Genomic DNA, 21,595 nt, shown 5'->3' with positions numbered 1-21,595 from the left:
ACTGCACACAGTACTCCAGCTGCAGCCTCACCAATGCCCTATACAGCTTGTACTTCTCACCCTTTGAAGTATAGGAAGTATGGCAGCCAATTTGCACATAGCACCAACCAAGTGGTGATCAGTTGCATTTCTTTAGTAATATGGTTGGTGGATTAATATTGTCCAGCACACCAGGGTGAACTCCCCTCCTCTTATTCAAATAATGCCATCAAATCTTTTACGCCCGTATCGGCATATGTAATGCTGCATTCTGTAACTAAACCTGTTACCAAGGAAAGTCATTGTCTAGTTTCGAATTTCACCAATTGGGATGGGGTTGGATTAACAGGTGAGAACTGTACCACAACTGATACACAACAATAGGATTTCAAGATAAGAGGCAAATGCATATGTTTTGGTTTTTTTCATCATATTTACAGGCTGGGACATGACTGTGTTTGTGCTAATTGTTTTTAGTTGCTTGTTCGCTATAACACACAGGTGGCTACAAAATTGTGCAGTGGAAGTATTATACAATCTGTTTTAAATAAGGTTCTAGCATCCTTCTAAGAGGAAACAAATATAATTTATAATACAGGTTTATGCACCCCCTGAGACTCTTAGTTCTCTTTATTTCTAAATACAGTGGGAATGTATTTCCTAAAGACGTCTGATGTATTTATCAGCAACTGGCCATCGAAAATGGTGCAATTTAATATTCAGAAAATGAAAAGTAGTGATTATTAATAATTAACAGACTAGCAATAGGAGCAGTTAGTGTTGTTTTCTGAGCTTTTTCAGGATCACAAGTTGCTGGTAAATATATCAGACATTTTTAGGAAATATATTCCCACTGTATTTGGAAATAAACAGAACTAAAGATCTCAGGGAGTGAACAAAGAACAACCCAGCACGGGAAACAGGCCCTTCGGCCCAACGAGCCCGCGCCGCCGCATCCTCCTACACCTACCCTGCCCTGCGTGTATGCGAGTGGAACCCCTAACTTAGCCAGATTCAGGGGAGAATAGTGTCAATTTGGTAAACCAATCAGCCTAAGAGCACATCTTTGGGGTGTGGGAGGAAACCGGAGCGCCCGGAGGAAACCCACGCAACCACAGGGTGAATGCGCAAACTCTCACAGAAACAGGCCCAAATCCATGTATCTGCACAGCCAGCAGTGCTAGTCACTGAGCTGTTGCGGTGCCCGTCTACCGGTCCAGGATCAAGCACACACACCGACACGAAGTACTAGGCCACTCCCGGAACCCCAAGAGCAGCCCACGCACGACCCACCGTGTGCATGCCCCTTGTTTGACAACAAGGTGGACTGCCACCTGCGGAATAAAAAGACAAAAACGTTAACATGTAAGTCTGCATTTCCGGTGTCTCCCGAGGCTCTGACCCTATTTAATACCCCCTACTGTAACCCTCCATCCTTGTTTCGCTCATGTATCTATCTAAGTAAACCTTAAACAAGTCCAACGTGCTTGCTTCCACCACCCTACTCGGTAGCGCGTTCCATACCCCCACGACTCTATGCGTGAAGAACCTTCCTCTCATATCCAAATTATACTTCTCCCCCCTCACCCTTAGATCATGACCTCTCGTAATTGTACCCAGTCTAGGGAGCAGCCTATCACTATTGACTCTATCTATTCCCTTCAGTATCTTATATACCTCTATCATGTCTCCCCTTAATCTCCGTCTTTCCAAGGAGAAAAGTCCCAGTTTCTCCAACCTTTCCTTGTAATTCAGCCCTTCCATGCCAGGCAACATCCTGGTAAACCTCCTCTGCACCCTCTCCAGAGTCTCCACGTCCTTCCGGTAGTAAGGTGACCAGAACTGGACGCAGTACTCCAAATGCGGTCTAACCAACGTTCTGTACAACTGAAGCATTAGACGGCAGCTCCTATACTCTATACCCCTTCCTATAAAGGCTAGCATTCCGTAAGCTTTCCTCACAGCCTTCTCTACTTGTGTCGCCACCTTCATAGACTTGTGAACCTGCACTCCCAAATCCCTCTGTATTTCTATACTCCTAATCGGTCTACCTTTTATCACGTAGCTCCTCTCTGCATTATTCCTTCCAAAATGCATCACCTCGCATTTGTCAGGATTAAATTCCATCTGCCACCTATCTGCCCAATGTACCAACCTATCTATATCCTGCTGTATCACCTGACATTCCACCTCAGTATCCGCCAATCCTGCCATCTTGGTGTCGTCAGCAAACTTGCTGATCACACCACGTACGCTCTCTTCCAAGTCGTTTATGTATACTACAAAGAGGAGAGGTCCCAGTACTGAGCCCTGCGGCACACCACTGGCCTCCAGCCCGAAAAGGTCCCCTCAACAACTACCCTCTGTCTCCTATTGCCCAGCCAGTTCTCAATCCACCTAGCTACCTGCCCTTGTATTCCATGCGCCTTAACCTTTTCTACCAGCCTACCATGAGGGACTTTGTCAAACGCCTTACTGAAATCCATATAGATGACATCAACGGCTCGCCCATCGTCAACCGTTTTTGTCACCTCCTCAAAGAATTCTACCAGATTCGTAAGGCAAGACCTCCCCCTAACAAAGCCATGTTGCGTATCCCTAATCAGATCGCAATGCTCCAAATGCTCATACATCCTACCCCTAAGTATTTTTTCCATTAATTTTCCTACCACCGATGTCAAACTCACTGGTCTATAATTTCCAGGGTTATCCCTACTACCTTTTTTAAACAGCGGTACGACATTAGCTACCCTCCAGTCTTCTGGGACCTCACCTATGTCCAAAGAAGAGACAAAGATTTGCGCCAGAGGCCCAGCAATTTCATCTTTCACCTCCCTAAGCAGCCTGGGATAAATACCATCAGGCCCCGGAGTTTTATCCGTCTTTACACGACCTAAAAGCCTTAGCACTTCCTCCCTCGTAATGGATATTTCCTGCCACTGATCTACAGCTCCCTCCAAGACACTGCACAACACCGAACCCTTCTCCTTCGTGAATACCGACGCAAAGTATTCATTCAGGATCTCCCCCATTCCCTCCGACTCAGTACACAACTCCCCTCCTTTGTCCCTAAGAGGACCAATTTTCCCTCTAACCACTCTCTTGATCCTAATATAGGAGTAAAATGCCTTTGGATTTTCCTTAACCCTATCAGCCAAAGCCATTTCATGCCCTCTCTTCGCCCTTCTAACTCCCATTTTTAGCTCCCTCCTACCCTCTCTATATTCCTCCAGCGCACTCTCCGTACCCAGTTGTTTTGACCTAACATACACCTCCCTCTTCTTCCTAACCAAGTCTTCGATACCCCCTGTAATCTACGGCTCTCTAATCCTACCTTTCCCATCCTTCCGCTTAACCGGAACATGCCTTTCCTGCAAGATTTTCAGTTTGCTCTTAAAAGCCTCCCACTTGCCAACTGTGGACTTGCCAGCTAACAGTCCCTCCCAATCAGTGTCCTTCAGCTCCCTCCTAATCCGGCTATAGCGCGCCTTCCCCCAGTTCAGCACCCTCCCCTTCGGACGGCACTCGTCCCTTTCCATTTTTATCATAACGTAGACGGACTTGTGGTCACTGTTAGCCACATGTTCGCCTACCTCAACCTCACCCACCTGCCCCGGCTCATTAATCATAAAGCTGATTTGGTTTGATTTGATTTATTATTGTCACATGTATTAGTGTACAGTGAAAAGTATTGTTTCTTGCACACTATACAGACAAAGCATACCATTCATAGAGAAGGAAAGGAGAGAGTGCAGAATGTAGTGCTACAGTCATAGCTAGGGTGTAGACAAAAATCAACTTAATGCGAGGTAGGTCCATTCAAAAGTTCAAAAGTCCATTCACAATTCAAATCAACTTCAGGAAGAACATGCCCCTGTCTACGTCAACAGGGACAAAGTAGAAAGGGTTGACAGCTTCAAGTTTTTAGGTGTCCAGATCACCAACAATCTGTCCTGGACCCCTCCACGCCCCATGCCAACACGATAGTTAAGAAAGCCTACCAACGCCTCTACTTTTCAGAAGACTAAGGAAATTTGGCATGTCCGCTATGACTCTCACCAACATTTACAGATGCACCATAGAAAGCATTATTTCTGGTTGTATCACAGCTTGGTATGGCTCCTGTTGGGTACAAGACCGCAAGGAACTACAGAAGGTCGTGAATGTAGCCCAATCCATCACTCAAACCAGCCTCCCATCCATTGACTCTGTCTACAAAGCAGCCAGCATAATTAAGGACCACATGCACCCCGGACATTCTCTCTTCTACCTTCTTCTGTCGGGAAAAAGATACAAAAGTCTGAGGTCACATACCAACCAACTCAAGAACAGCTTCTTCCCTGCTGCTGTCAGACTTTTTAATGGACTTACCTTACATTAAGTTGCTCTTTCTCTACACCCTAGCTATGACTGTAACACTACATCCTGCACCCCCTTGTTTCCTTCTCTATGAACGGTATGCTTTGTCTGTATCGCGCAAGAAACAGTACTTTTCATTGTATGTTAATACATGTGACAATAATAAATCAAATCAAATCAAAAAGTCTGACAGCAGCAGGGAAGAAGCTGTTCTTGAGTCGGTTGGTAAGTGACCTCAGACGTTTGTATCATTTTCCCGATGGATGAACATATGAGAGAATGTCCGGGGTGCAGGGGGTCCTTAATTATGCTGGCTGCTTTTCCAATGCAGCAGTAAGTGTGGACAGAGTCAACCTGTATTATAAATTATATTTGTTTCCTCTTAAAGGACACTGGAACCTTATGTAAAATAGATTATATAATGCTTCCATTGCACAATTTTGTAGCCACCTGTGTTTTATTCCCAACAAAATTTCCACCAACAAGCAACTTAAAACAGTTAACATAAACACAGTCATGTTCCAGCCTGTAAATATGATGATAGAACCAAAACGTATGCATTTGATTTCCTGTCAGACAGGTTAGATTGAAATAATCCCCATTGTGTAAGTGGAAAAAAGCCTTTGGAATGACAACATGCCTTCCACACCTGTGAGTGGGCTTATCACTGATGTTGTGTTTTGCGGTTTTCACTCTTGACCTTCACCTGGTCACACCACTGGTCAAGCCCAGAGTAGGCCTCATGTCCCATTTAAACAAGTTTGTGTCCTTATCTGCTCAGTATCCAGGTAAATATAACAATGGTAGTGGCACAGTGGTTAGCACTGCTGCCTCACAGCGCCAGGGACCTGGGTTCAGTTCCTGGCTTGAGTCACTGTCTGTGCAGAGTCTGCGTGTTCTCCCCATGACTGCATGGGTTTCCTCCGGGTGCTCTGGTTTCCTCCCACAGTCCAAAAGACATACTGGTTAGGTGCATTTGCCATGCTAAATTCTCCCTCAGTGTACCCAAACAAGTTCCGGAGTGTGGCGACTAGGGGATTTTCACAGTAACTTCATTGCAGAGTTAATGTAAGCCTACTTGTGACACTAATTAATAAACTAAACAGTAATCAGGGATAAAGTCGAGAATCTCAATCAATGTATTCTGCTTTCTGCAAGGTGGCACAGTGGTTAGCACTGCTGCCTCACAGTGCCAGGGATCCGGGTTCGATTCCAGCCTTGGATGACTGTGTGGAATTCTCCCTGTGTCTACATGGGTTTCCTTCAGGTGCTCCCACAGTCCAAAAGTGTGCATGTTCGGTGGATTGGCCATGCTAAATAGTCCCTTAGTGACCCAAGATGTGTAGGTTAGATGGGTTAGCCATGATAAATGTGTCAGGGCATAGGGATAGAGCAGGGGACAGGGCCTGAGTAAGATACTCTGTCAGAGAGTCGGTGCAGGCTCAATGGGCCAAATGGCCACCTTCTGCACTGTGGAGATTCTATGATTGATTCAATGAAAGAAACAAAAACAGTTCTAGCTAACAGACAGACCTTCCATTTTTAGCTTGAATGTACTTCCCTCAGGCAAGACATAATCAAAATGTTGTGTGTCATCCCACTTTCCCCTTTTTTAGCAATCTCGTGAATAAAATGACCATTCTAACAAAAGAGAAACAGTTCGATTGGAGGATTAATCACCGATTAGGACACAGTTTCTTCAAATCTTTACACAAGAACAGAATAACAGGTTTCTGTGCTTTCCTGCCATCCTCCACTAAAATAAAAGCCATGAAGTATTTTCAAGGGAGAATTAAACTTTTCGTTTTGCATAAATGTGAGCCCCATTCCCGAGAAGTGAGCGAATAAAGTCGGCTTATACTCTAGAGAGAAGGGAATTCAGGAATATAATGTAACGGTAGAGGCAATTCAGGAAAAATAAAGGATCCAATAGTAAAATTCCTTGTTCTAATCCAAGTATTCTGTGGCATACAGTGTATTCTGTTTACTGTTTACAATGTGGTATAGTATCTACAGCAATTTGCAGTACCAAGCCTGTCCTGACCCTGGATTTCTATCACACAGATTCCCAGGAGCTGACTCGGATCTGTGGATCAGTGGATGTGATTGTCAGTAACCCTCCGTACGTGTTTCATGAAGATATGCCTGGGCTAATGCCGGAGATCCTCAAGTAAGTCAGTCAGAACATTTTCTCCATGCTTCCACTGTGTTCATGTGGACACAGTGATGGACACTGCTGCCTCACAGCTCCAGTGACCTGTGTTCAATTCCAGCCTTGGGTCACCGTCTGTGCAGAGTTTGCACATTCTCCCCATGTCTACGCCTGTTTCCTCCCACAGTCCAAAGATGAGCAGGCTTGGTGGTTTGACCATGGTAAATTGCCCCTTAGTGTCCAAAGATGTGTAGTTAGGTGGGTTAGCAAGGTAAATGCATAGGATTACATAGATAGGGCTGGGTATGGGCCTAGGTAAGGTACTCTGTCAGAGAGTCGGTGCAGACTTGATGGGCTGAATTACCTCCTTCTGCATTGTAGGGATCCTGTCCAGTGAATCCTACATGCCCACCATAGTATGGAGCATGGGAGTGAGCTGATTTACATACCTGTGCTCTGTCTGGGTCCAAATTCAGCCCAAATTAGTGGAGTAAAAGCTCCCTTCCAATTGGCAGTCCAGGTCTGTTGTAAATTCTGAACCTGCTCAAGATAGTTGCTTAATTGAACTCCCATAGAAATAGAGGTTTGTGTTTAGTATCTTAATAGTAATGTCCCCTGGGAGTAGTAGGGGCAGGAAGTGTGTATCTTGCCTTTAGCAAGTAAAAATAACCAGCATTTGAAATGGCCTGGATTAATCAAGGATAATCAGTGCAGATTTGTTAATGGTAAAGTCATTTTTGAAAATTTTCAGAAGTTACCCGAGAAAGTGATGAGTTTGATTGTTAAAAGGTTCGTACGATTCCGCTCGAGGCCAGTGGAGAATGTTGTTCTCCGAACCTTGGGGACGGGCGTGCCAGTAAAACCCTGGCCATAGTGTGTGTGGACTTTAGAGAAGCCTGTTACAAAAATGTTGGTTTCTGCAGATGGTGTTGAGAAGATCAGCCATAAACGTGTTGAACTGCAGAAGGGCAGAATTTTCTATTATATGAAGAAATATAGCAGAGGAAGGATAGATCCGTGGTCAATAATTTTTGGACTGGGAAAGTTGATGGTGGTGCACATTAGGAGTCAGTGTTGGCTTTGTTTTTAAATGGACTGTGTGTGTAAAAGATGATTCCAACTTGGAGGTCAGGAACACGTTCTCAACACAAACTTAGAATGCTTGGGGGGAAAAAACGGGATCGACAAATCAACCCTGCAGCAGTTTCAATGAAAAAGATCTTAAAACAATTCAGGTGGTTTGCTTACATACTTTCAAAGACAAAAGTGCTGCTGTGACAGTGGCAAAATACTGCAGATGCTGGAAACCTGAAATAGAAGCTGAAAACGCTGAATAAACGCAGCAGGTCTGGCAGCACCTGTGGAGAAAGAAACAGAGTGAACATTTTGAATTCATATCCGAGTTGGTGTGTTACAGTTTACTCAGAGCCTGACACTGAGTTGTTGTGGCAACACGCACTTTCACATGCATGTCGTCTGGAGCTATGAATAGTGATGATAGTGGCTCCAATGATCTTTCTGTCAAATAACTGACCAGGACCCCCTCTTCCTGCCTGTCATGTTGGAAAGATTTGCAGGTTGATGCTCAACCTGTTTGGGTGTTTTATGAATCCTTCTCGGCTGTCAAGTCTCATGAGACTCGAACTCAGAGATTCTGGAGTAACGTAACCCACTGCACCACGAAACTTACAGATAGAATGCTGTCCACACATCAATGCTGTTTCAAGATAGCCTCAGGAAATTTAAACTATTAAAGAGAAATATGACAGCTCAAAAAGGGAGGGAGGAAAATCACCATTACTCCCTCAGAGCTGCTTCTGATCCCCCAAAAAACTCCTGCCAGTCATTTGTGGTTGCTGAACTTCTAAGTTTTCAAGTTTATTTATTTGTATCACAAGTATGCTTACATTAACACTGCAATGAAGTTACTGTAGGGTCCATCAAACAGAACCGAGGAACCCTGATAGCACTAGCCACCTGGGAAAGTCAGGGAGAAAATAGCACGGCATCATTCAGAGAAAGAAAGGAGAAGTGAGGGAATCTCAAGAGGAGAAAATCCAGAATTTTATGCGACCTTTTCCTTCACCAGATATGAAGACCATGATGCACTGGATGGTGGAGCAGATGGATTGGATGTCATCAAAGCGATACTGCAGCTCGCTCCTGCTGTTCTTAAGGATCATGGGTAAGTGTGGATTGTTATCATTTTACATTTCAACATTAATGTAGTGATGGAAGACTTCCTTTTGTTTATTATTTATTGTAATTCACAACCTTTCGCACAATATGTACAGAAGCACCCACTGTGATTACAGCAGCAGCCTGCCCTGTTTTAATTCTGTATAAGTTGTAGCTAACCATATGCAGGTTATGGACATTGATTAGGTTGTTACATGAGCACGTATAAAGGGACGCTTATTGACAATTGTATGGTTGAGTTAGAAGGTATGTACATATGTTTCACCCAGTGAATAAATCTAAATTGAGTAAGGATTGGTTCCAGTTCCATTCTTCACCCACTAGCTATCAGGAGTAACAACCTGCAACCTCTCTCACTGAGCAGGAGATGAGCCACAATGTCATTGGGAACATCGTCACTTCCAAGTTCCCTTCCACACAATTGTGCCTTGTACATATATCCTGGATATTAATCAAGCAACAATGAAGGCATGGTGATACATGTCCAACTCAGGGTGGTGTCAGCTCTTGGACATGATGACGTTACTATGAACTTGACACATGATATTGGAAAAGTATTATTATTTTCACATCCTAATCTAATTCTATGGCGCGGTGGCACACTGGATAGCACTGCTGCCTCATAGCACCAGGGACCCTGCTCCAATTCCAGCCTTGCGTGACTGCCTGTGTGGAGTTTGCACATTCTCCCCGTGTCTGCATTTGTTTCTTCCCACAATCCCAAAGATGTGCAGGTTGGTGGATTGGCCATACTAAATTGTCCCTTAATGTCCCAAGATATATAGGTTAGGGGGATTAGCAGGGTAAATATGTAGGGTTACAGAGTAAGCCTGGGTAAGACTTGGTGCAAACTTGATGGGCCAATTGGCTTCCTACACTGTATGGATTCTATGATTCTTTGTAGAGACTAAGAAAGTGTAATTATAAGGATCATAAAACATCCTGACTGAGGAGAGCTATCTGGCGCTCATGAACTTCCTTGAATGTAGATATAAGATGTGCTCAGCTACCAGACTCATTGTTCAATGCAATCATAAGCATTTTCAGCAGCGTTTAAGTGGTCTTGATGGATCAAAATGAACTTCTTCAATATCACCCAGCCAACACCTTCAAAATCATCATGCCTTGCTGCATGCTCCTCAACTTTACGATCCTGAGAAATATTGACAACCACTAGCATTTAGAATCATAGAATCCCTACAGTGCAGAAGGAGGCCATTCAGCCCATCAAGTCTGCACCAACCACAATCCCACCCAGGCCCCATTCTTGTGACCCCACATATTTACCCAGCTAATCCCCTGACACTAGGGTCAATTTAGCATGGCCAATCAACCTAACCTGCACATTTTTGGACTGTGGGAGGAAACCAGAGCACCCAGAAGAAACCCACGCAAACAGGAGGAGAACGTGCAAACTCCACACAGACAATGACCCGAGGCTGGAATTGAACCCAAGTCCCTAGCGCTGTGAGGCAGCAGTGCTAACCATTATGCCACCATGCCATCCACAAGGTAAAAATGAAGCTGACCCCAGTAATAGGATAGGGTTGGCACACTAGCTGTTGCTCCACCTCCCAGCATCTTCATCAGAACACAGAGCCTGAGGCAGAAGTCAGGGCTAATAAAATCTCAGAGGACAAAACCCCTTCTTCACATTAGGGCTTTCCCTGTGATAGCTGTTAGCTTCAGGAAATAATAAGTAATGTCGCAAAGTCTGGTTGCAATCTAATGTAGTGAATAGTATTTCAAGAGTAAAATACTTCAATATAAATCAAATGTTCAAACCAAAGTGAGTGTCACTCCAGTGAAAAGAACTCAGTTTACCATCCCTTGTTCAGGGGCCCAGGCTCAATAAACAACAACCCCTTCCATCTCCTTATGGGACAAGGAAGGATGTGTTAAAAAGATGTACTTGTGAGATGTTCCAGCTATCTTATGAAATAAAAACACAAAAAGGAAATGATAGAAATATGCAGCTCTTATTCATTCGCAATCTGTAGAGATTAAAGGCAAGGATAATAGATAGGGGCTGGCCCTTCTTCAGAATGGTTCTTATGTTAGGATCTAAACCCCAAATCTTTATCTATCTTCATAGAATCTGACCTAGAACTCATAACAGAGAAATTCATCATGATATGGTGTTTATACACCATCTGAGTTTCCCTTTAAACAAATCAGTACGATTTAGCTCAGCCACTCCATGTGCTAGTGCGTTCCACATTCTCACTACTCTTCAATTGCATTTTTCTTTACTATTATAAAATGAACACACAGGGCGGAATTCTCCAATCCCGTCTGCAGCAGGTTTGGTGGCCAGTGGGAGCAGAGGATGTGGTGAGAGCCAAGAAGTCGGAAACCTGCCAACATAAGATAACATTACAATTTTCCCAATGGCGATTTAAGGGCAGGTTAGATTACCTGCTGGCTGGTGGAGATTTGCATTTATTTGCATTTCATGAATGCTCATTAAAATAGTTACCTGCTGGAATCCCACCAGGCCTTCTGATCTTACATCATGCCAGAGTAAGATTGCTTCGATCGAAAACCCAATTGCTAAGAAATGGGGTGCACAAGATGATCCTCATTTCCAAAGAGACTTTGAGGTGGGTGCAACAACTTTCTGCCACAGTGCTGCGCTGCTCCTAATACACTGTTCATCGCTCTGCCAGGGCAGACCGGTTCCTGCCTCCATCTCCATGCCAAGCTGGACAGCACCATGCTGCCGGACCCGTGGACCTTCCTGTGTCACCAGTTCCAATCAGCACTGTGCTTGGAATTGGGAAGTACAGTGGTTTCCTTTCCACGGTTCCACAGCTTAGTGTCTGGACAGCACTGTGCTGCAGGATGCACACAGCCACAACAACCAAGTGTGAAGTTTGAGCAGCGGTGGAATGCGAGGTGGGGAGCAATGTGGAAGGAGACCTGTGGAAGGATGGAGGGCATTGGGGGGGTACGAGAGCGAGGGCTCATGGTGGCAGGCAGAGGGGCAAGGAGGTGGATAAAAGAGGTGAACAGAGGAAGGCAGAGGGAAGACCAAGGGGAGGAGAGCTGGACATTGACATGGCTGCATGAAGAGTTCACAAACAAGGGTGTCAAAGGGACCCACATTGTTTACAAGAAGACTCCTGATGCAGTGGGTAGGGGTCCAAGTGGGACATGGGCACCTTGCAAGTGGTGGGCCCAGAGGGAAAGATGGCTGAATTGAGGAACAGATTTCTTCTGGAGGCTGCTAGCCTTTTCCATCTGGGTTGCTGACATCCTGCCCTGTATGGTGAAGACAGGTGGATTGGAGAGAGTGAGATGAGTGTGCTGGACTGATATTTAAATATGACACCTTGACCTTTGAATCTGTAGATGGATAAATCAGCTGCCAGCCCAGACCAGTTAGAGAGGAACTCACCTTTGCATAATTAATGAGAATTCAAATGCAGAATTTGGCATGGGATTCTGCCGTTTGGGAAAGATGCTGCCGGAGCCATCTGCTCTACACTTAGGGGCTGATTCACTGGCCACATGCACTCATGCACAGATAACAGCTGGGGTCACATGGGGCCAAAGATTTGCAGGAAGGGGCCATTGTGTGCTTAGCCCCAAGGAGAAGCTCTTTTAGGATTCTCCCCACTCCCAAGCATGACATAACCCAGCAAGAGCGGGAACCAAATTAGCGTATTTAAATCATCATCAATACGCTGTGACGGCTTTAAACCAGATTCTTCCTGCTCCATGGATTCCCCAACCCTTGGGGAGGCAGTGGGAACTTGCTGCCAATCACCGCTGGTTTCCAAAAATAGAAACCAGTCATGAAGGCCATGCCAGGGGGCTCAGAGGCGGTTGGGCAGGGAAATGGCTGGATAGTGCTTAATTCAGTGAGGATCTACCCAGGCTCCAAAAGAATTACTAAGTGTGGCTGAATTGTTAATTGAAACGCATTGAACGACCCAACAGGAATCTCACCGGTTTTCCCACTGGGGACAACATTGAGAAATAATTTGGGAGAAATACACTCAAAATAGAGAATTCCATCCTGTAAGTCCTGGAAACAGTTCGCAGGTCAGGCAGCATCTGGGGAGATAGCATTAACACTGTTTCAGATTGATAACCGTTAATCAGAAGGTCTCTTCCTTTCCACTTTTATTTCCAGTTCCAGCTTTACCTTTTTACCTACAAGCTGCCTTTCCGTCTGCTCTTCCTTCCGCACAGCTTCTACTCAGCCTTTCCCCAACAGGAGCAGGAATGCGATTAGGACTTTCTCAAGATTGCCGATTGTGCATGAGTTTCTTTAACGTTGAAATGACAGATTTCACTGGAAAATAAAATGACATGAATGGATTGTTTCATGGTTTTGGCGATAGATCAGATCAGAAATTAGATAGGTTTCACTTTCATTTGATCAGTGCCAGAGAGCTGTGACTAAGCAGATGTTTTTTTCTCCTTTTACTGGGAAGCGTGGATAACAGTCCAGATAAGCTGGGTCTGTACAACACGTTCCTGTCAGCATTGCTGAGTCCAAAGTCAACAGAATTGATGTACATGTGTAGAACGTACAAGGCCTTTCTAGAAACTAATTCACTCAGATCTTATTAATCATTTGTGAAGCCACAGTGCCAACAATATCGCAAAGATATCTTTTATTCTGCTGTCCCTTTTTGGAACAGATACTTCTGCTCATTCCCATATTACATGTGAGCAAGGCAGAACAATTAAAAGTTTATTTATTAGTCACAAGTAAGGCTTACATTAACACTGCATTGAAGTTACTGTGAAGGTACCCTGGTCACCACAGGCACCTAACCAGCACGTCTTTCAGGCAGTCTGAGGAAACTGGAGCACCCGGAGGAAATGCATGCAGACACGGGGAGAACCTGCAAACCCCACACAGACAGTGACCCAAGCTGGGACTCAAACCCAGTCCCTGGTGCTATGAAGCAGTAGTGCTAACCACTGTGCGACCATGCTGATTAGTCATTCCAAGAAGCATCACAGTTGTGGGGAATATTTTTGAGGAATAACCTTTTACTTCTCCAGAGTGCGTAAAAAAGGTGGCTACAGAGATTGTGGACTCACTGGTGATCATCTTTCAAAATTCTACAGACTTTGGAATGGTTCCTGCAATGTAACCCCACTGTATAAGAAAGGAGGCAGAGAGAAAATGGGAAGCTGCAGACCTGTTGGCCCTGACATCAGCAAAATACTAAAATCTATTAGGAAAGATAAGATAACTAGACAATTAGAAAGTAATTGTCTGATTGAGCACAGTCGACATGGATTTCTGAGAGGGAAATCATGTTTGACAAATCTGTTGGAGTTTCTTGAGGATGCCACTCATGGAATAGATAAGGAAGAACCAATGGACATTTATATGGATTTTCACCAGATTTTCAATATGGTCCCAGACAGGAGATTAATAAATAAATTAGAGCACAAGAGATAGGAGTTAATATACTGACATGGATTGAGGATTGGTTAATGGACAGAAAACAAGAGAGTAGAAATAAATGGGTTATTCTTAAGCTGGTAGGCAGTTACTAGTAGGGATACCACAAGGAACATTACCTAGGTACCAGCTGTTCACAGTCCAGATCAATGATTTGGATGGGGGTCCAAATGTAATACTTCCTAGGTTGTAGATGACATAACAGTAGGTGGGAATGGATGTTTTGCGGATGATGCAAAGAAGCTTCAAGGAGATTTGAGCAGGCTAAGTGATTGGGCAAGAAGGTGGCAGATGGAATATAATGTGGAGGGGTGTCTACTTTGGTAGGAGGAATGGAGGTGCAGAGTATTTCTTAAATGGTAATAAGTTGGAAAGTCCAAGGGACCTGGGTGTCTTTGTTAATGAGTTACTGAATGCTATCATCCAGATGCAGCAAGCAATTAGGAAAGTAGATAGTATGTCAGCCTTTATTCTTTCTCCTTTATTCCAAGAGGAATTGAATATAGAAGTAAAAATATCTTATTTGAGTTGTATAGCATTATGGTGACCAAACCTGGAATATTGTATACAGTTTTAGTCCCCTCCCCAAGAAAGGATATAGTGCAGCTGAGGTCCACCAGATTAATCCCTGGGATGGCAGGACTGTCCTATGAGGAGCTATTGAGGAAACTAAACCTGTATTTTATATATTTTAGAAGAATGAAAAGTGATCTCTTTGAAACTTAGAAAATTCTTCAGGAGGTAGACAGGGTAGTTGCAGAGAGAATGCTCCCTTAGCTTTGTGTTGAATCAAAGATGTGGAGATGCCAGCGTTGGACTGGGGTAAAACAGAAAGACATGTCAGAACACCAGCTTAAAGTCCAACAAGTTTATTTGTAGCAAACGCCCCAAGCTTTCAGAACACCTTGTTCCTTCGTCAGGTGGCTGGGAGTTCTCAGACTTTAAGCTGGTGTTCTGAGATTTCTTTCTGTTGAATCAAAAGAACATAGTTTCTAAATAAAGGGCAAGCCATTTTGGACTAAGATGAGGCAGAATTTCTTCATGGAGAGAATTGCAAACCTTTGGAATTCCATCGAGCACTGTGGTACCTCTGTCATTGAATGTGTTCAAGACAAAAATCAATAGATTTCTCAAAACTAATAACATCAAGGGACATTTGAAAAGTGCAGAATGGAGGTAGATGCCCATGATCTATTTGAATGTCATAGCAGGCTTATTGGGCTGAATGACCTACTCCTACTCCTATGTTCCTCTGATGTCTTATACCTGCAGAACATAAGAAGTGCGACATAGCCAGTGAATTACAGGCCCTACTGTCTTGTTACACATGAAAGTACAGCAGCCAGTTTGCTACATAGGACACTTCCTTGTTCTTCAAATTGTCTTTTATCTATCTGAAATGGTAGGTGTTTTAAATCTTAGCAATGCAGTAAAGTGTTAGCCATAGAGTTGTATCCATAAACCTTTAACACTGAGAGGGGATAGCAACGAAGTGATAATGTCACTGGACTAGTAATGCATTGACCCAGGCTAACCTTCTGGGAAGAAGGGTTCAAATCTCACCATGGCTGGTGGAACCTAAATTCAAGTATCTGGAATTGAAAAGCTCGCCTCGGTAATGTGATCATAAACTATTGTTGATTGTTCGGGGAAAAGAATCTGGTTTACTCATGTCCTTTAGGGAAGGAAACCCCAATAGCATGTGCTCTAATTTTGTTTGCTAACCTCTTGTGTGGGACCTTATCGGAAGTTTTCTGAACATCTGAATATACCATATCTGCTGGTTCCCCTGTATCTACTCTGATGGATGTATCCTCAGAAAAATTCCCAACAGGTTTCACAGAATCACAGAATGCTACAGTGCCGAAGAGGCTCTTCAGCCCATCGAGTCTGCACTAACGCATAAAATGCCCTGACCTGCCCACCTAAATCCCACTTGCCAGCACTTGGCCCGTAGCCTTGAATGTTACGATGTGCCAAACATTCATCCAGGTACTTTTTAAAGGATGTGAGACATCCTGCCTTCACCACCCTCCCAGGCAGTGCATTCCAGACCATCACCACCCTCTGAGTAAAAAGCTTTTTCCTCTAATCCCCCCAAAACCTCCCACTCTTCATTTTTAACTTGTGTCCCCTCGTAACTGACCCTCCAACTAAGGGAAACAGCTGCTCCTTATCCACTCTGTCCATGCCCCTCATAACCTCGAACACCTCAATCCGGACGCCCCTCTGTTTTCTCTGCTCCAACGAAAACAACCTTAGTCTATCCAGCCTCTCTTTATAACTTAAATGTTCCATTCCAGGCAGCACCCTGGTAAATCTCCTCTGCACCTCTTGCAGTGTATTCACATGCTTCCTATGATGTGGCGACCAGAACTGCACACAGTATTCCAGCTCGGTTCACCAAAGTTCTATACATCTCCATCGTGACCTCTCTATTTTTGTAATCTTTACCCCTATTGATAAAGTGTGTGCCATATGCTTTTTTCACCACTCTATTAACCTGCCTTTCCACCTTCAGAGGTTTGTTTAACATGATTTCCTTTGGAAAGCTAGGTGGACAACTGGGAGGTGTAGACAGAAACTGTTCCCACCTGTAAAAGAATTAGACAAGAGTGCGCAAATTTAAAGTAATTAGCAAAAGAAGAAAAACATAATGAGAAAAATCTTTTTAAGGTCTGGAATGCACTACCTGAGAATGATGAAGACAGGTTCGATCAAGGCATTCAAGAGGGAATTGGACTGTTACCTGAAAAGGAAGAATATGCAGGGTTACGGGGAGAAGGCAGGAGAAAGGCACTAGGTAAATTTCTTATTTGGAGAACCAGTACAGATGGGATGGGCTGAATGACCTCCTTCTGCACCGTAACACTTCTGTGATTCTGAAGCTGGATGCAAACCTCTTGACTGAATTCAGCAGAGTCTGTCTGGCTTTTTGAGGCTTTTTTTTAATGCTTTCAACACCTTCCTCAGCACTTCTTGCAAATGGAGAAGGAAGAGCTATATTTATCTTGGAGCCAACAGGGTTTCTCACTGCTTTTGCTGGGAACTTGCTAAGTGAAAATTTGGCTGCTGCATCTCTTTACATTATGACCAATAACCACCTCCTGTTCTGCACAGTCCCAGGTAAAGCAGTCTGCCAATTTGTTACTCCCCTTTTACATTATATTGACAAAGTCAAGGTCCATCACCTCACAGCGATGCATAATCTGTTCATGATTTTTAAGAGGATTTATGCCATCTATTTTTTAAAACATTAACATGACGACAGGGGATTAAGGATGTTGACTGAAGTTATGTGAACAGAGATGGTTAGTGGCCATCAATCTATCCTTCCATTGGGTGGCGCTGGACACAATTGTGGACTAAAGGAAAAGAGTAAAGGGCAGCTACGGATTATTTTTAATGGTAGTTTTCTTTTTTGCTCAGGAATGAAATGAATGGGAAAACTGTGAATCCTGAAAAAAGGAAGCTAGAATTAAGTTTTAAGTCTAAATTTATTTACTAGTGTCACAAGTAGGCTTACATTAAAGTTTTTAAAGTTTATTTATTAGTCACAAGCAGGCTTACATTAACACTGCAACGAAGATACTGTGAAAATCCCCTAGTCACCACACTCCGGCACCTGTTCGGGTACACAGGGAGAATTTAGCATGGCCAGTACACCTGACCAGCATGTTTTCTGGACTGTGGGAGGAACACAGTAAAAAGTCTGACAACACCAGGTTTTAGTCCAACCGATTTATTTGATAGTAAACTCACAAGCTTTCGAGGGGACTCCCTCTTCGTCAGGTGAATGGAGAGTTCTGGCCTCGGACAGAGCATGTAAAGCACAGACAGTTTAGAGATTACTGATTAGAATGCGAATCTTTACACCTAACCTGCTGTTCAAGTCCTAAAGTGGCTGACAATGTGTGTGGAAGGAGCACTGATCACAGGTTAAAGAGATGTGTATTGTCTCCAGACAGCACAGTGAGTGAGGTTTTGCAAACCCAGGCAAGTCACGGGGGTTACAGATAGTGCGACATGAACCCTGACCTTCGGGTAAGCGTTCTCCAAGGCGGCCTTCACGACACACTACAGCGCAGAGTCGCTGAGCAGAGACTGATAGCCAAGTTCCACACACATGAGGACGGTCTCAACAGGGATCTTGGGTTCATGTCACACTATCTGTAACCCCCATGGCTTGCCTGGGTTTGCAAAACCTCACTCACTGTGCTACCTGGAGACAATACACATCTCTTTAACCTGTGATCAGTGCTCCTTCCACACACATTGTCAGCCACTTTAGGACTTGAACAGCAGGTTAGGTGTAAAGATTCGCATTCTAATCAGTAATCTCTAAACTGTCTGTGCTTTACATGCTCTGTCCGAGGCCAGAACTCTCCATTCACCTGACGAAGAGAGAGTCCCCTCGAAAGCTTGTGAGTTTACTATCAAATAAATCGGTTGGACTAAAACCTGGTGTTGTCAGACTTTTTACTGTGTTTACCCCAGTCCAACGCCGGCACATCCACATCATGACTACTGTGGGAGGAAACCAGAGCACCTGAAGGAAACCCACACAGGCACGGGGAGAATATGCAAACTCCACACAGACAGTGACTCAAACAGGAATTGAACCTGGGTCCCTGGCGCTGTGCAGCAGCAATGCTAACCACTGTGCCACCATACTGCCCCTCTGCAATGCAGTTGCTGTGAATAGGCCATAGCTTATCCAACATGGAGAAGGATAACTTCATTATAACACTGAAGGGTAGAAATTGATCCAGCAAGATAATTGGGAACAAAATGAAGGGGGGGTGGGTATGACTGCTGCTGGGGGACAGTGAAGGGGAACGTTGATGACCTGTGTTTCCATCCCACTAGGGACCAAGCCCTTACCCACATCCAGGCATTACCATTGAGGCCACTGCTGCTTCTGATAGCTATGCAGTGAATGAGGCCTGACCAACTGTTCCATATTTGACAAGATTACCCCATAGTTTTACCCTTTGTTCCACGCCCCTTACATTCTCTTCCCAGAATGCCTTTTGTGCCTTGTTTCCAGAGCAGCAGCCAATCACATCTTTGCTCCCACCAACCCCATTCTCATGTTTGTTCCAGATGTCCCTTAGTTTTTTTTTCATTCCCAACAGTCAGGTCTGCACGGTAGCACAGTGGTTAGCACTGTTGCCTCACAGCACCAGGGACCTGGGTTCGATTCCCAGCTTGGGTCACTGTGTGGAGTTTGCACATTCTCCCCGTGTCTCCCTGGGTTTCCTCCGGGTGCTCCGGTTTCTTCCCACAGTCCGAAAGAATGCTGGTTAGGTGGATTGGCCATGCTAAATTCTCCCTCAGTGTACCCTAACAGGGGCCGAAATGTGAAGACTGGGGGATTTGCACAATAACTTCATTGCGGTGCTAATGTTAGCCTACTTACGACACCAATAAATAAACTTAAACTTTAAACTAAGTGGAGGGATTGCCTCTCCATGATCACAGGCAGGAAGTTGTGGCCTTTTTAAAATCAGTTTATTTGCCTTCATTTTTCAGAGGGCCCCTCTATTGCGAGCCACACTCCTTCTCACTCTCTCTCTCTTTCTGATTTTGAATGTTTTTCAGGCCACCTAGATGGCCTCCGAGAGAGATATTGGACTTTTGCACATGTTAAAAAGGGGCCTCCTACTTGTCACAGAGTCCCTTAGCAACATGGGTTAGCGCTAAGCAGAACAGGTGTCAAATTTTGTTGGGATTGATGCAGCCACCACCAAAAAGAAGCATTTTATTTACCTTTCTTCCTAAGGCTTTGACAATCAGGATCCAGAGTACTGTGTCTACCCTGTACTGGCCCATAGCTATTACCATTCCCACTTGTGATGACTTCAGCTAGGCTAATGAGGTTGGCTTGCGTGGGTATGGACTACCCGATGAGTCTTGGCAGCATGGTAGCACAGTGGCTAGCACTGCTGCTTCACAGCACCGGAGACCTGGGTTCGACTGATGCTTGGGTCACTGTCTGTGTGGAGTTTGCACGTTCTCCCCATGTCTGCGTGGGTTTCCTCCGGGTGCTCCGGTTTCCTCCCACCTGTTTGTATCAATGCACCTAGCCAGCTAGCGTGCTGGCTAGATGCATTGACACAAACAGGCGCTTGGACTGTGGCAACTAGGGGAATTTCACAATAACTTCATTGCAGTGTTAATGTAAGCCTTACTTACACAAAAGAGATACCTAATGAGTCCTAATTGATGGTTAAATCAGAGAGCCTCATGCTCCCTATTTAAAGCAGATGTGTCAGGCTTCCAGCCTGCATTCAGCAGGGAGCAACAGGAGAGCTGGCTAGTTCAGATGTATAGTGTAAATAAAGTAACTTGGTAATGGGACTTTTATCTCTGTGGAGTTATTACACTGCCCATTCCCTGTCCCCTCCTGTCCACAAACTCCCAACCTCCACCCTGTGGTATTTTGAGCTTAGTTACAATCCTATTTACAATTCCTTTGCCCCTTCACTTAACCTGGTTTGAGGTCCTTTCTTATCTCTCTATAATTTGGCCTCTTTCCTTTGATGAGCTACCCTTGACCTGTACTTTTTCATCTTTTTTAACGTTGAACCTAATCATCGTGTGGTCACTGTTTTTGCTAAATCATCTCCTGTATTTGTGTCATCGTATTTGCTCTGTTGTACTACCCAGAATCAGGTCAGACAGTGCTTGCTCCCACGCTGGAGCAGCAGCGGCAATTTTGGCTGGCAAAATGTTTCACTACTTGCATCACACTTCAGACATTTCCCGACCCCAAGCCTCTTTCATATAATGAAAGATCTCCTTGCAATTACAGGGGGGGAAAAGGACTAGATTCCACTAAAAATAATTTTGTTGCAGTCAATCAAAAGAAACACAGGGAAATGCTGGAAACACTCAGCGAGTCAGGCGTCATTCTTAAAAAGGAGAAATACTGAAATTTATTGCACAGCTCTACATCAGCTCAGAATAACGTCAAGTATTATCTTCCTCCATGTCTGCTGAATGTTACTCGGATTTTTCTTTCTCCTCGGATTGTAACTATTTTTACTACTTAACGCTCCAATGTGACTACAGATTTCCTCTTGAATTTCCTTTGTTGCTCTATGATTTGCAGCAATTGTAAAGAGCAGTAAGAATCAGGATAGTTTTTATTTCTTCCTTGGCTAATTTAAGAGGAAAGTGTAAAGTGAGTGAAAAGTGAAGGCAGGCTCTTTGCAGCAATCTACCCTTTCTCCAGCATTGAAGTGAAGCAGGAATTCTGGCATTTGGAATTTGGGCTTAGGCAGGACAAAAAGTAAGAAACCAGCTTGGTGATTTTGTACATAGCTCCAAGATTCGATTCTCCTCTGTAAAAAACCAGTAAGAACACAACTAGTGACATACAAAGAACAAAGAACAACCCAGCACGGGAAACAGGCCCTTCGGCCCAACGAGCCCGCGCCGCCGCATCCTCCTACACCTACCCTGCC

The 21,595-nt window shown here is 44.3% G+C and overlaps 1 protein-coding gene across 1 annotated transcript in view; it reads left to right on the top strand.

Annotated features, from left to right (window-relative positions):
* The window catches only part of hemk1 (HemK methyltransferase family member 1), a 112,381-nt gene that overhangs the window by 70,964 nt on the left and 19,822 nt on the right, over positions 1-21,595 (top strand). Inside the window, exons 8-9 of the mRNA XM_080218727.1 lie at positions 6,403-6,508; positions 8,580-8,675. Coding sequence (XP_080074853.1) covers positions 6,403-6,508; positions 8,580-8,675 — 202 coding nt within the window. The remainder of the gene's footprint in view (positions 1-6,402; positions 6,509-8,579; positions 8,676-21,595) is intronic.

Source organism: Carcharhinus amblyrhynchos, chromosome 3 (assembly GCF_965287045.1).
Source record: "Carcharhinus amblyrhynchos chromosome 3, sCarAmb.v2.hapA, whole genome shotgun sequence".
In the NCBI taxonomy this organism is placed as follows: Eukaryota; Metazoa; Chordata; class Chondrichthyes; order Carcharhiniformes; family Carcharhinidae; genus Carcharhinus; species Carcharhinus amblyrhynchos.
This window is presented reverse-complemented; position numbering and strand designations above follow the sequence as displayed.